The 16,159-nt window shown below is 37.4% G+C and overlaps 1 protein-coding gene across 3 annotated transcripts in view; it reads right to left on the bottom strand.

The window, feature by feature from the left end:
* LOC126282033 (F-box/LRR-repeat protein 7-like) overlaps window positions 1–12,006 on the bottom strand; it is a 241,728-nt gene extending 229,722 nt beyond the window's left edge. For 2 of the 3 annotated variants that reach the window (XM_049981440.1, XM_049981443.1), the window contains exons 1-2: window positions 10,925–11,091; window positions 1,277–1,593 (exon numbers count right to left, since the gene is read on the bottom strand). In XM_049981440.1, the coding sequence (XP_049837397.1) occupies window positions 1,277–1,593; window positions 10,925–10,933 (326 nt within the window). In that variant the 5' untranslated portion in view covers window positions 10,934–11,091. Of the gene's footprint in view, window positions 1–1,276; window positions 1,594–10,924; window positions 11,092–11,900 lie in introns of those variants that run through there. The other variant, XM_049981442.1, reaches the window with a different exon arrangement.
* Between the last annotated feature and the right edge of the window lie 4,153 nt (window positions 12,007–16,159).

Below are 16,159 nucleotides of genomic sequence, written 5' to 3'. Positions count from 1 at the left end.
ACATATTTTGTGAGCAACTTACAGTTTGAATTTGATTAACATTCTTGCAACTCCTCCTATAGTGTGTATAGAAAAAGCACCTCTTGGAATTCGGTTGAGCTCACCAACTTCCAGTGTAATCAAATGGTGAGGAAGAAGTTTTGCATTGCAGAAAATTTGGAAATCAGGTACAAGAAGACGGCCTGTGAGCAGTTTCCACTGTCATTTATAATAACTACTGACTCTGCATATGTTCAGAACTAAAAAATATGAGTGAAAGCTTTTTTTATAAGGAATATAACAGTATAACAGAAGCAGCCTGCCTTATGTTTACCTGACTGGAGCAATCCTTCTAATGAGCAGTAGTTTCACTCCAAACATTGAGATATTAACAAAAAGGCTTACAAAATGCTGAGCAATGTAGAAAAATGTGTTCCTTTCCTTTCTGTAACTACTCTGACTGCTCTTAACTCCACTCTTACAGATGTATAATAAATAGCACGAGTTCTTTGCTTTGTACTTTTTGTTTGTGACCACTAAATTAAAACTGTATGCCTGTTTCAAAACAGAGGACTAAAGCTGTGGACCCATGGTGTGCAGGACAGCTGCAAACATAGGGATATCTTCCAGTACACTTGTGCACAAATTTTACTCTCCTGGTGACAGAACTGCTCATGGTTTGGGTGCAGGAACCAGCTCTCCTTTACATTTTTACAACAGGAGGCCTCTAAAAAAGGTTATTGTTCAAGAAAAAAATTAATGGACAATCTCTGGAAAATATAAGACTAATTTTTCCTCAAACTTGAATGAATGTGATAACCAAACTGTTCAACCTTAACTTCTGGGATTTTTAAGTTTGTTGCTATACTTAGCAATGTGTTGACACAGCAAGTTCCACAGGAAAACTACACTGAATTAGTATAGGATCTCTTGTCAAACAGACAAAAAATTCAGAAACTTGTGGAATTACATTTAGTAAGTTTTGGAGTCTACATACTAAATTTCAACAAAATTTGGGAAGGTGGAAGCTCGAACAGTCAGCATGGAATGGCTTGTAAAGCCTCAGAATCAAAGGGTGTTATTGTGATCATTTACATATTTCATTACAAAGGATTTAGAGAGGTAAGCACTATCAGTCTCACTGTATCCTTTACAATATCAAAAATGTTACATCACATTACAACAGCTATAATTAAAATTAGTTACTGTCCAAAATCAGAAATAGTACATCACATGGTAATAACTATAATTAGAATTATTTACTGAAAGTTATAACAAGACAATTTTTACTCCTTACCTAATGACATATTCCATGTGACGCCATAACTTTGCATCTTGTGCGAGATTTTTCCATCGAGTGCACACCTTCTGCAAAATGTTGATGTTCTCAGACAAGGTCATGTGTGAGAAGATGAGCAGTAGCAATTCATCTGGCAGAGCACTGATTCTTGGTCCTCCTGCATAGGCATGAACTGTGGGGGGGACTCTGGGCGAAACAGCTTCTCTGACATCATCTGATGTCCAAGCCAGTTCGGAGAAATGGTAACCATAATTTCCAAACTCAGAATAGCAAGTTGCAAGCCAGACACCACTGTTACGCATCGTGTTCAGTGCCTGTCAATGGAGAAAAAAGTGTATTTAATCAATCGCCATGTTCTGTAGGCCTCATCAAGAAGGAAACACTCAGGGATGAGGTGATTATGATTTTGGTAGCTGTTGCGTTCAATGCCGATTTCTGTAACATCTAGCATGATGATTAATGGGAACTGAAGGTGATGAATCTCGAGTCCCATGTTGGTGGGGAATAACACTGCTCACATCTGTCCATGGTTCATAAATAAAGGTACCTGGTATTTTGTTCCATTAGGTTCAGGGTTTAACCACCTCACCAGAAGTTCTGGCAAAATAAAAAGAAATGACATACAAGTAGATTATTGCTATCAGAAAATAGATCTCTGCTTACACTAAAAATCAATCTATTGTGGCAATCACAGTTCTGTGATTAGATTCATTGGCTTCCCCAACTCACAATCCACCTGTCACATTCCAACCTAATACATGCCTTGGGCTTCACTACAGGGAGACTGTCAGCACATCCAGTTTTCATCCACTCACTTTCACTGGCTTCTCCAACCCACAACCCAATTGACACATTCCAACCTAACTTCAGCCTCAGGCTTCACTGCAGATCTATCTGTCAAACCCATCTAGTTTATTCCATTCACCAAATAAATATGAAAATCAGTAACCAACTACAAAAGTCATAATAGATAGATCAGTAAAAGTTATTCTGGCACTCTCCATATGTGAAACAAGTGTAATCAAATTGTAAATAGCTTCTGCTGAAAGAAATCATTAGATTCAGCAATTCTCATTGGCTATGGTGCACTATCACCTGATGGCTACTATTAACATTAATAAACTGCCAACTGCATCATGCAATGCAAGAGCCATCAGCACTATCAGATACACTTTAGCTACACCCATGTCAAAGTATACATTAATATAAGACAAGCAATAAGCAACTACCTATATGATGTTGTGGTCTTCAGTCCTGAGACTGGTTTGATGAAGCTCTCCATGCTACGGTAAAGTTGCATGCCCTCGGGAAAAATTACAGCCGTAGTTTCCCCTTGCTTTCAGCCATTTGCAGTACCAGCACAGCAAGGTCGTTTTGGTTATTGTTACCTGGCCAGATCAGTCAATCATCCAGACTGTTGCCCTTACAACTACTGAAAAGGCTGCTGCCCCTCTTCAGGAACGACATGTCTGGCCTCTCAACAGATACCCCTCCATTGTGGTTGCACCTACAGTACAGCTATCTGTATCACTGAGGCACACAAGCCTCCCCACCAATGGCAAGGTCCATGGGGGGAGGACTGCCTATATATACTGTGTAAAAAAAACCATTGTACTGCTTGCTGAGCTATTCACACTTACCACCCAATCTTAATCAGGAAATTTGGAAAGAAAGCTTCTGTTTAACACACACACACACACACACACACACACACACACACACACACACACACACACACACACAGTCATAATAATAATCATCATAAATTGTTATTCAGGCAAAGATCTTTAAGTGTTATTTAAGCAAGCAAGAGCATTAAAATTAAAGAACAAGAATGTAATTTATGTTGTGACTCATGTTACAAATTTGGGACATCCTATTCCTAATGTGCATTTTAGGTCAAGTGTCCTCAAACTATTAGGAGTATGGATCTAGTTTTTATCACAGAAAATGCAAATTAGATTGGCAGTCAAATGACACCATTACAGATGTCTACAAATATTTATACCATGTGAAATATTGTACTCTATTGAAAAAAGGCATGTGGCTCAATGTTCCGTGACTCATGTTACTTGCTACTTCTTGTTGGAGAAACTTTTTTTTACTGCAAGTAGAGAAATTAAAATACAATGTTGTGTGTCAAATAAGAAACTTAACATTAACATTTTCTTTTCGAACACAATGAAAAATTATAAGAGCATGAAGTCTTTAAAAATTAACTGTAAATTCAATTAAAAGTCAGAACTGAAAATATCCTTTCGCAATGACAATAACAAATGGATTAATTTTCTTTATAATTTCATCATATTTTACAGGCCATTTCCAATAGTGACCAGCATACTCCATTGCACTGATTGAGTAGTAATTTCCAAAAAATGTATATGCTCACCCAGCATTCAATTTACTGTCATATTCTGCTTTGTACCAGTATCGAATTTTCACACTTTCTATAGTTTCTACACTATGACCTGCAGCAGCAAAATTCTTTTGAGACAGCAGATATGTTTTTAACTCTCCATTCTTGTAGTGAAAGCAGTGAGTGCTTTTTGTATTTGGTACTGATGGTGCTGAAGAAAATATTTGAGCCAGATTAAGTTTCACACTGATTCCTTGAATTTCATCAATACACACACAAAAAACCTGCATAGTTGTGGTACTTGCAACTACCTGACCGAAAGTTAAAGCCTCACCTATTATGAATTTTAAATTTTTTATTGCCTTCCCCATATCCGTTCTGCCACTGCACCAATTCCATCCGTGGCTCCTTTACCATGGGATATAGCAAATGAGTTCTAATAGATTTCCCTATTTTGAAATGATTGACATTGAGGTACAGCAGCAGGAATATATTTGTTTTTGTGAGGCAGGTCCACCTGACCAGATTGAAACTACCTTCACATTTTCAAGTATAGTTGACAGTACCTTGCTAATGTAAGCAATTGCAGCACTAGCCATGGCTTTATCCAGAGCACACTGTGACATATACAGTGACAAACTTGCTTTACTAGGTTGCAGATCTTTTATGTTGCCCATTTTTTCTAACTCTCACCCTATTTTTAGCTTTCTTTTAATCAACGTCCTTGCTTATGTTTACTCAACTGTAGAGCCTTTGTTTCTGATTCTGCTGCCTTTTTTGAGCTTCTTCCAGATGCTTTTTCTTAAATTTCTCATATTTTCCTTCCGCCTACTGTCTTTCTCCTGCTGCTGCTAAGGGCATCTTCTTCTGATCTTAAAATAATACAACTGTGACTCAGATTACAGGACTCTCATTACACATTTAATTTTCTGTTTTTACAATATTGATTGAAATTGGGAAACTTTTAGTAGTGATATTAGTTACACATTCACACTAAGAAGTAAATTGCTGAACAAGATGAAGTTATCTCTAATATCTCTCTTGGTATAAAAACTTAATTACATCACGTCACATGAAAGTTGATGCTGTTGTATATTATTTATCCCAACCTATAATTCAGTTACTTCTGTTTTATACTCGTTATTCAATGCATTGCAGTATACAACAGTAATATAAATAAGAATATGCTAATTCTTACCCACCAATTAGTTGAAATGAAGGTCCAAAATCTCAAATAATTCGCAATGTCATCACATGAAAAACATATGGCATTTTAAAAATGCCTACAAATTATGGAGGGAAAGCAATAAGAAGTCACCATCCATTGTTGCCATACAGTAAGTCTAGCATTTTCAAAAAAAATTATAGAAGTTCCAAATTTTAAACAGAACTTTTAAATATCATAAGTGTGTCCTGCTTTAGATGGAATATCCCCTCTGTTAGTAGATTAATATTTTCCTACTAAAGAAAGTATGGGAAGCCCTTTAAGACACAGAAACATTCTATGCAGTATTCATAGATTTCACAAAAGCCTTTGAGATTATAAACACTAAATTAATGACGAAAAAACTAAAACGCAATACTGTGATGGAACAAAAAGATATCAGACAGCCTCTCCCTATCAGAGCCAATACTCCAATCAAACGGAGCACTACAGGGAGATCCACTGAGTCCTCTTATTTATCCTTGCAGTGGAAGAAAGTGTAAAACACCCCAAAGCGAGGGTGTAACCTCCTATCCATATGCAGACAATATTGTAATAGGTGCAAAGGACACTGCAAAGTTACAAGAAGCCATAAATGATATAGAAGATTGGTGTGTCAAACACATCTTCAAAATAAATGTGGCGAAAATAGAAATGATGGTACTCAGAAATAGAGGAAGAGCACCTGCATCAGCTGAGATCTTCAAATGGGAGAGAAAACTGAAGATTATACCAGACTCCAAGTATCTAAAGGGTCACAATACAAAAAACTGCGAAGTATTTCATAAAACTTGTCACAGAGAAATCATCACGAGCAATAATGACAATCCATGAAATACAATGCAATCCCTTAGCCTACAGGCAGCAATGGCACTAGTCAGAGCCAAAATCTCCCCAATACTGATTTACAGCAAGGAAATTATTGGACCACATCTTACAATGAAAAACCTAACACTAGAAAGAGTGAAGGTAACCTACATAAATAAAGCAATATGAGTGTCCAAAACAACACAATCTAGACTTTTATACTTGCTGGCGAGGGAATCCTTCCTCACTGCAGATCTATGGACAAACCTGATGCTACCCAAGAGCGGCTCTTTGGACGGTCTACTTAAAACTTCGAACGAAAAAAAGGGAATACCTACTTCCAGAATTTTACAACACTGGTGCCATGATTTACCAAACATGGACAAACGAAAACTACAAAATGAGACGGGTGATCATCAAAATGGCAGCTGATGGTTTCCACCACCTTATTTGCAACAATGCATCATATCATGAACCAAATGAAATATGCAAGTGTAAACTATTTCATCAAATATGCAAACATGACCATATAGAGCTCTGTACCAAAATGACATGGTCAATAAGTGACTATGCAAATCACAATATGAAAAATTTCTAATTTTTTTATCATCATTGTACTTTGAATTTATATGGCTATTTGGCTGAAATAAACTTATTATAAGTCTTCTTTGAAAATGACAGTTACATGTATAAATTTTGAATTTTGTTTACAGTACATTTCTGTGTGTCATGCAGTTTTATGATGAATACTGCCATGCAGTGAACAGAACTTTTCTATTGCTGAAATTTGATACTCAGACAATTTTCAGGATGAGTGGCCAGTAAGGCACATCTTTAATTTTCCTCTTGAACTGGTTGCCATTCCCTATTCCTTACTTTATTTTAGAAGGAAGTTATTACCTTCTCATCAGAATACACAACTGCAGTCTGAACTCTGGACAATGAGCAAAGTCTGTACGTATTGCAACCGTGCATCACAGTTCAACTGACATTGATTTTCTTTATTATCAGCAATAAAAATAATTAACTAAACAGTAACTCTCACGGAATTCAAGGAACCTTAAAAGCTTCCACAAGATGTGTGGCTACCTGATTTACAGAATATGATTACTGCTTGCTTTTGCTGAATAAATTATTACAACAGGGCATGAAGATCTGAAAAAAGTTACCATACTTGTCTTACGTCAAGATCATGAGAGATGCTTCTACAGGTAAAACATGCAGAGTAGGGTTTTTCAATAAGTTGTTCTGCCTTTTGACTCAATTTTAAGAAGTTATCCACTGACTCGAAGAATTTCACACACACAGTGCACTGTGAAGGAAAGACTCCCATGTAAAAACAATGGGATTAACCCATTAGCACTGTGTGTTGACACATGGCAACATTTGCAACACATTACAATCGTTGATTCCACGACATCAATGAAGCGAGAGTGTTGGCAGCACTGGATTCCATTCTGCAAGACTAAAGATCACTACAATGCAACAGTTTTAACAATACATTTCAATTTTGTGGCGTAAGCAGTGTTTGAAGTCGTCGTTTGGCGAATGACAAAAATGGAGTATAAGTTCGAGTAAGTATGTTTTACACAGTAACTTACGATATATAATTTGGTTTTTTAGTTTGGTTGTGCTTTAAATACTTACATGTATATTCTTTGGAGATTACTACTTGCTCTGAAATAAATTATGTTCATTTAGGCCGGTTGAACAGAGGTGTTGCCATGTGGCAATGCTAGGTGCTTGTACTCAGTAAAAGGACAAATTTTCTCTTTTTTGTTCTAGAAGAGGTTTCTCACTTGCTGAGGTGCTGGATATTCTTTATAACGACAATATTGAAGGTGATGTGTTTATTGAACCCCAAAATTATTTTCCAAGAAATATCGGTTATTTTGAGACAGCAATAGAGAAGAATGATTGATTATTGTATGTGCAGTGGCTGGACAACTCAGTTGTCACAGTGATCTCTTCATGTGGTGCACAAGAAGTTGGCCAAGCCAAGAGATTCTCGCAACTAAAAAAGTGAAATATAATGATTCCCAGACCAAAACTGGTGGCCACATAATACATATATGGGAGGTACTGATCAGATGGATCAGAATCTAGCATGCTATCGCATTACAATAAGAAGCAAGAAATGGTTCTGGTGTCTCTTTACATGGATGATAGATGTGCCATACAAAACAGTTGGAGTTTGTATAATAACACAGGAAACCAAACCATTTCTCAGCTTGATTTCAAGAGAGAAGTAGCAACAGTGTACTTGCAAAGACAACAAGCTTTACCAAAAGGAGCCGGGAGACCATCTGCATCAAGGGCATGTTCCGACAGCCGCATATCAGATTCAATTAAGTTTGATATGACTGACCATCTCGTCCAGCACACAGAAGGAAAGAAGAAGAAAAGGTGTGCACACAAGGACTGTAAATCTATTGTGAGAACAATGTGTTCAAAGTGTAATGTGGAATTTTGTATTAACTGTTTTATTCCATTTCATGTAAAATAATGCTCAGTTCAAGATTTGATTTTTGATTATTAATTGTACTGTGTTATAAAGTATCAATTGTCTGATGAAGACTGAATAATAAATTTGCACAAAACTTGTATATGTAATAAGTAATTTCAATAACCTACTTATTTTAGTTGAATTTGTAATCCATATAAATTTAGGTAGTGAAAGCACCTAGCGTTGCCATATGGCAACATCAAATATCTTGCTAATAGCGGTAATGACTTTCATCGAAACAACTCAGTTGTATAATTTATGCCTTTTAAATAGAACACATTTTTTAAAAAAAATCACAAAAAAATTAATTCCGGCACTAATGGGTTAATGCCATAACATATTAGCTTGCCAAGTAGAGTATTTGTGGTCGACAAAATCAGATGCTTCCGTCAGGTCACAGAATATACCAAAATCTCTTTCTTGCTTGGCTTAATGGAGACTTCATCTGGGAGGTCTTTCAGTATGACCACCTCTGCGAATTCTTTACTGAAGCCTAACTGAGCCAAGAGTTATGTAGTGACTCCTCAACTCGCCCTCATGTTTTCATAGTTGTGCCATTTATGTAGAATGTAAGAACCAAACTACTTGCCAGAGATTTGTCCATTATATAATAAAGATTTTCTGTATTTACCTTGCAGCTGTAGCAATTGATAAGGAAAAGTTAATTAAGTATGGAGACAAAGTAGACTTATGGGTAGATAACAGGTCAGTTTGTTACCAGAATTTTATTTTGTATTCATGTTTGTTGGCTCTGCCAGCTCATAACCACGTTAACATAGACTTTGGGCTATGTTGCAGATCAGTCTTTCGTAACAATTGAAACTGTGGTCCTACTACCATACCCCAACCAACAGTGAGAAGCAGTTAGCAAGTACTGTTCAGGAAGGTGAGTGAGTATTCATCTTACATGCCACTCACTTTTCGTAAGACTGGAAAGATGAAATGGGGCTGTAATTTTTTTTAGAGCTTCTTGGGTTACAGAGCATTATTATATGATATTTAAGTCTGATAGGAAATGTAATCTGAGTCACAAATTACTACAAATACCTCACAACAAAAAGAAAATGAATCATTTGTGTTTTGATTAATTCAAATAGCATGAGCAGTCTTTTAAACTAAGCTAGAAATCTGTAGGTGCAACAAATGTCTATGTTTAAATTTCACACAGATTTCTGTTATCCATTTTATAAGCTTTTAGTTATGGTCTTCACTCCAGTGATAAGTTTGATGCAACTTTCCACACTAGTCTACTCTGTGCAAACCACTTAATCTCCAGGTGACATTCACTTCACTCTCTCTCTCTCTCTCTCTCTCTCTCTCTCTCTCTCTCTCTCTCTCTCCAACCTATAGCTCCCACACTTATCTCCATTACCCAACTGATGAAACCATGTTTCAGGATGTGTCATATCAATTCTTTCTATTACTCATACTGTGCAATAAGTGTCTTTAAAAATGCTGTAAACAATAGTGACTAATGTGATATTAGTGGTAATTTTTTCAAACAGACCAAGCTACATATCAGTCTGTCAACACAGCCAATTTCTTTTAATCAATACACTGGCTTTGACAACTCACAACCAAAACATCACCTTCCAACCTAACCTAGACCTCAAACAAAGCTACAAATCAGTGTCACCATAACCTGGTTATTTAAGTATCACATTCATTAGGTCACCAACTGTACTGTAGCCTTCCAACATAACCTATTCCTCAGGCTAAGCTACTGTCACCACAACCATTTTTTTTCCTTCTTAATTGTTGGCTTTGCTAACTAACAACAAAACTCTGAATAGATGGATGAAAACATGATGTCACAGCAACCATTAACATTACATCACTGGCAAAATCCAATGACGTATGAAACATGCCTCTTGACCCTGTTTCCTCATTAGTTAAACTGCTAATTCTACAGCACCACATTTCAGATGCTTTTATTCCCTTCTTATTTAAAATGCAAATCAATCTAGTTTCACTTCCATTCAAGGGTTGACTTCAAACAAATACCTTCAGAAGGCTTCCAAACACATTAATATTCATTGCAAACAAATCCCTATTTTCAGAAATACTTTTCTCGCTACTGCCAGTCTGCATTTTATATCATTTTCACATCAGCACTAATCAGTTATTTTGACACCCAAATAGCAATATTCATTGACCACTTGAAGTCATTTACTTGACAACAGTCCACCACCCCTATTTTATTATTTTTCATATTCATCTTATAACCTCTTTTCAAAACACTAACCATTCTGTTCAACTGCTCTTGCAAGTCCTTTGCCATTCCTACCAGAATTACAATGTCATCGACAAAAGTGAAAGTTATAAGCTATATCTTCTACCTGGACTTTAATTCTGTTTCCACATTTGAATAATATAAAGTAGAGATTATGCCACTGCCTAAATCCCTTTCATCTCTTTCAACTGTTCTAATTACAGTTTAGTGTGCAATCTATGAATGTCTTTTCACTCCCTGTATTTTATCCCTGCTATCTTTAAACTTAGGCAGTGTATTCTAGTCAAATTTACAAACGCTACAATAGCCTTTCTTCGGCCTGTGTTCTAAGGCAAGTTAGGTAGGTAGTGGACACCACTTCAAATTTTCATAGTTTATGTACGAAATATTCGCTGGAGACTTATCCATAATCCAAGTTAGGTATTCGGAATTTATCTTTGATTTTTTTTTATGAAAAATACATTATAACGGCACAGTACGTTAAATACAGCGCGAACGTAAGCATTAGGCTACTATACAAGCAAGTCAGTTACCACAACCTTTGTCATTCACATTTGTTGGCTTCGTCAACTAACAGCCAAATTACAGCTTTCCAACATAACCCAGGACTCGGGTGTACGCTGCGGATCAGTCTATCACGACGAAATCGAGTGGTTTCATCAGAACACCAGTTCTATCGTACTGCTCATTTTTGCTGATCATTGTAAAATCGTACCCGGAAGTGTACAACACAATGTAAAGTATCATTGCATCCGGGCAAAATCAAAATAAAAGCAACTAGCAAAATAAGAATCACCCGCAGGGACTGCAGTGACTCTTAGGAAGTCAACAGCTTTAGATCGCGTTTTAATAGGAATACAGCTTTATTACTGGTTTCGCTTATCACACGTGAGCATCTTCGCATACTCAAATGTCCTAATGTGCAGTGGTACTGAGCAAAGCCTTGAACCAAATCATGCTTTCTTCAGAATAATTCCTGAAAACAATCGCGTCCAGTAGCGAAACTAGTAACAAAGGAAAAAAAATATGCCACCTGTTGCAGTATATCTAAACGTCATGCAATTACGCCACAATAGTTTTTGACCTAAAAACTACATACTGCAAAAGTGAGAAAAACTATGTTACATTCTTTCTGCGCCACTGTCAGGTTAATGTGAAAATAAAGCCGGTTTCGAGATGTGGACCCCATTCTCAAATGTTCCGCGATTTATTTTGTAGCAAGGAGCGTTTAGCCAAAATTAAACATCAAAATTAATTTTTGTATGTAAAGTCCATTAACTCCATATACTGAATCGAATGATAAGGTTTGTTTCAATGTAGGAGTACCATAATATCTCATACTGCGAATTTTTTCATATCCGATCATCAGTTTTTACCTCTGGAGCTCAACTTGTAAAAATATTATTTTCGCTCACGACCAAATATTAAATTTCTCGGCTCAGTTTCACAAAATATTATAGGTTTCATTTTATGAATTAAAAAACGGATACCTCGATAAACGTAAGGCTCACTCACCTCTTTTATTTGATAGTTTGGAAAATCATAAGTTCTTGTTTTCACAAATGGCTACCAACACTTCAAGTCACGTTTACTGGCCCCACACAACATCGACGGATCGGAGCAGTCTGTCGCCAAATCTCGCGAACTGAAAAATCGCAGACATATATCGCAGATCCCAGCGATCGATCGCTGATCGCTCGTACGATCCATGCAAAATGCGACGGATCGGCCATTTTTGGCAATATGGCGATCCGGCTGTGAGTCGAATGTCAATAAATGGCAGACTCTATTTACCACTGTACCAGTTGTTAGGGCTTGCTGACGCTCCATTCACGCAAGAATGATTGTTTACAAGCGTCTGTGCGCGCTGGAACTCGCCCATTTTGTCTTCGCAATCCTTGTAGGAGCGATGCGTAGGAAGTAGTAGTACCTTGTATTCCTAGGTACTACGTGTATTCGTTCCACGAAATGTAAGATTTTTACATTTATAGTATTCATTTGAAGTAAGTTGACAATCTATGTGCCACTTAGAAATCTTATCAAGTTCTGCCCAGATACTTGTGCAGAATTTTTCACATTGTACCGGTAGGTACCGAATGCCGTACTGGTTTATACATAAGTGCATCCTTTGCGAAAGGTCACAGGTTACTATTAAAACTGTCTGTTAGATCATTAAATGGCCTATATAACAGGATAGAACCATACGGTAGGCATTCTTAAATAACTTGTCATTTCATACAATGTAACTTAACTCTTCTTCATACCATTTACAACATGAAATGAAAGCCATTAATGATGCTACTGATAACTTTTTACGGATACATCGAGACTGCAAAGTCATTGCGCAAATGATTGTAGTCACACAGTTTTCTGCACAATACAGACCGGAAAGATGTACACAAACGCAAGACATTCGGTGTCCATAAAAAGTGTAAAATTCTGGAACATAGTGTACAGTTCCCGAGAAACGGGTACAAAAAACAAGTTCCAGACATTTCAATTATTTTTTTCTTAATCATTCCTTTATTTTTGTAAGTACGATATTAGACAATGTATAGAGGTCAACTGCCACTGCTGCGAAACACATTTAGCCTTTCATAGCCCAACTTACCGACACAGGGCCCACTTAAAAAAACAGAGCATGTTTTCTGCATGTGAGAAGCCCCGAGTTTTATTCATACGAAATTGGTGAACGTTCTTTATTTTGAGCAACTTCCCACACTCTCTTACTCAAACTGAGAACATCCTCAGGTGAAGCATATTCTCCGACTCACTTCATTCTTGCGAACCTGATAATGTTCTCCGAAATTTCGAGTATAAAGTATATTCTCTGTTTTATTCATACGACCCATTGGCATTCCAGGCATTGCTACTAGTCACCACAGACGTGTTAATAATTTGAAAAAGGATTCAGTAATCAGTCGCAAATGCAATTTGTATTTTTTATTGCAGAGCTAGAGTTCAGCTCTTGGGTAGTTTATCTTCAGTGCTAGAAAAAAAAGCAATTATATAAAATTCCGTAGACTACTTAAAAGTTGTTAAAATAGCATTGTAGAATAGTATTGACAAAGTCTGGTAACACACCGTTTAAATCGAGTGATGCAAGTTTGTCAAACTTTTGACAACACGTTGTCCTATGCCTATAGGACGTACATGGCCAGATTGTAACTGAGGCTGTCGTTTAGAAAACAGTACAAGCAATGCTATTTTGTCTAAAACTGACATGGTGAGACTATTAATAGTGGCTGGTTGCTGTCTTCTTCTTTGTAAGTACAAGCAATCTGAGCTTACATCATGATGGTAGAACAAAGTCAATCATACCACTAACATCGATTCAAAAGCACAAGTACAATTTTTTAATGAAATTGATATTAAATTTCAAGAAACTAAAACCGAGTAACCTTTATTAAAATCAACAATTTCGCCAAAAAACACTTCATATGCTGAAGATTATAAAAACACTAAATTAGTGGGCAAATAATCATAAAATTTACGTTGAAGAAACTTGAAAATGTTCTAAAACATTTTTATAAAAATAATACATTGTTAGAGCCTAGAGTAACAAGTCATCCTCAATAATTATTATTACATTGCTCTACATAAGGTGAGGCTGCTTGTACTGCTCTGTAAACAACAGCCTCACTTATAACCTGGCCATGTAAGTCCTAAAATCATATAATAGCATATTGTCAAAAGCCTGACGAACCATATATCATTCGATTTAAATGGTACTGATACATTACCAAATTTTGTCAATACTGTCATAAATGGTTCAAATGGCTCTGAGCACTATGGGACTTACCAATTCAGGCCATAAGTCCCCTAGAACTAACCTAATGACATCACACACATTCATGCCCTAAACACGATTCGTAGCGATCGCGCGGTTCCAGACTGAAGCGCCTAGAACCCTCGGCCACTCCGGCCGGCCAATACTGTCATACAATATGGTTTTAATTTAGCATCTGTTATTGTACACTTTGTTATTTAGCTGGCACTGAGGATAACTATTCATCAGCTTAAATCTAAATCTACTGGAAAAGATACAGATTGAATTTGTGACTGAATGCCGAGTCCCTTTTCCTTTTTCAAACATATTCTACAGTCGCTGTGCACAACAGTTCCAGCAGGACTCACGTCAGATTCCGAAGGAATCATCATTTCTGAACTGAGGTGAAAGCACAGATGGCAAATTACGCCTGAAATACACGCACAGCAAAGCAAAAAATGTAGGACAATAGGTGAGTATAAGGCATTTCCTGGATGTGTTTTTATTCCAGTCGTCTGTTAGTCCATCTCCTCTTGCCCCTTCTCTCTGTCCATTTTTCCTTTCTCTGTCCATTTCTCTAGCCATTTCACCATTTATCTCTCTCCATCTTCTCCCCCCTATATGTGTCAATATTCTCCTTCTCTCTCTTTCTCTCTGTCTGGCCATTTCCTCCACCCTGTCTCTCTCTACATTACCACATCCTCTCTAATAGGTTACTGGTTCTTACCTTCATAATATTTCTTTCCAGATAGCAAGTGATGGGTGTACCAAATTTGGTTGAAATCGATCCATGAATTTATGAGCAGCATGTTACCTGTGGCTATGCCTGCATACACACATGCCACACAGACAATGACAGGGAAAAACATGTCAAGGTGGTGTCCATACAAATTCTGTGCTGGTCGCATAGGAGGATACAAATCAGGTTTGCTATAAATACCCGCTATAGCGGTCGTGAGCATCAGTGCCTTTGAGATGGGATGTGGTGAGTTGATTCTAGTCAAGAATGTTTTTATGGCGACAAAGACACCATTATCAGTGCCTCACTGAGTTTGAACGAAGTCGTGTAATAGGGCTATGAGAAGCTGAATGCTCATTCTGCGATATTGCAGAAAGACTTGGCAGTGGAGGCCGTGAGAAAGTATGGCTGAAAAAAGTTTTGGTTTCGCATGGCCAAGTGGCACTGCTGAGAGGGAAGACCATTGTGTTCGATCTTTGACTCTGGCGCATTGTACTGCACCAGCAGCAGCAATCTGAGTAGCAGCTTTCGCCACAGTGATACAATGAACTTTTACAAATCGGTTACCTCACGGAGAGCTCCAAACTAGAAATGTTGTAGCATGCATTTCACTGCCGTTTGCGACTTCACCGGTGGAAGCGAGAGCTCATTTGAGGGCAGGGTGGAATTCTGTCATGTTTTCTAATGAAATTTGGTTCTACCTCAGTGTGAGTGCAAGTTGCCCATGGTGGCGGCAGTTCTCTGTCTGCCAAAGGACTAAAATGTCATAACCACCACACCCAAGAGGTGCCACGTTTATCAATAGCGCAAGGAAATTTGACTAGTGGCCCTAGTGTGGATCACCGCTGAGTTGGCTCACTTTACATAAAATTAATTTAATTCCTTCAAACCCACAACGAAATAAATGACATTGTAGAGAATGAGAATGGATGTCGTTGAAAATAATAGCAAGTACCTTCGGCATCACAAACAGATTTATTAACTAATATCAAGGTCAAGAGAGAACAGACATATAAACAGAAACTTCAAATATAAAATATTACTTTAACACGAACTCAGGTTGGTTGGCAATAGAATTGGGGAAACTATCCGCAATTTACTTGAAAATGAGACGCTATTGTGAGTGGAAGGATGGCAATCTAGGCAAGCACACACTGCTGTATCATTCCACTGATTGGTCTCTCGCGTCAAAATATAAGCAATCAAGCAATGGACACTGGGAGTGACTACCGCAAGTACACGGATGCTATGAAAAAAGATGGTCAT

The sequence above is a fragment of the Schistocerca gregaria genome, chromosome 7 (assembly GCF_023897955.1).
Source record: "Schistocerca gregaria isolate iqSchGreg1 chromosome 7, iqSchGreg1.2, whole genome shotgun sequence".
Lineage (NCBI taxonomy): Eukaryota > Metazoa > Arthropoda > Insecta > Orthoptera > Acrididae > Schistocerca > Schistocerca gregaria.
The sequence above is the reverse complement of the archived record's forward strand: the minus strand, read 5'-3'. Positions and strand labels throughout refer to the sequence as shown.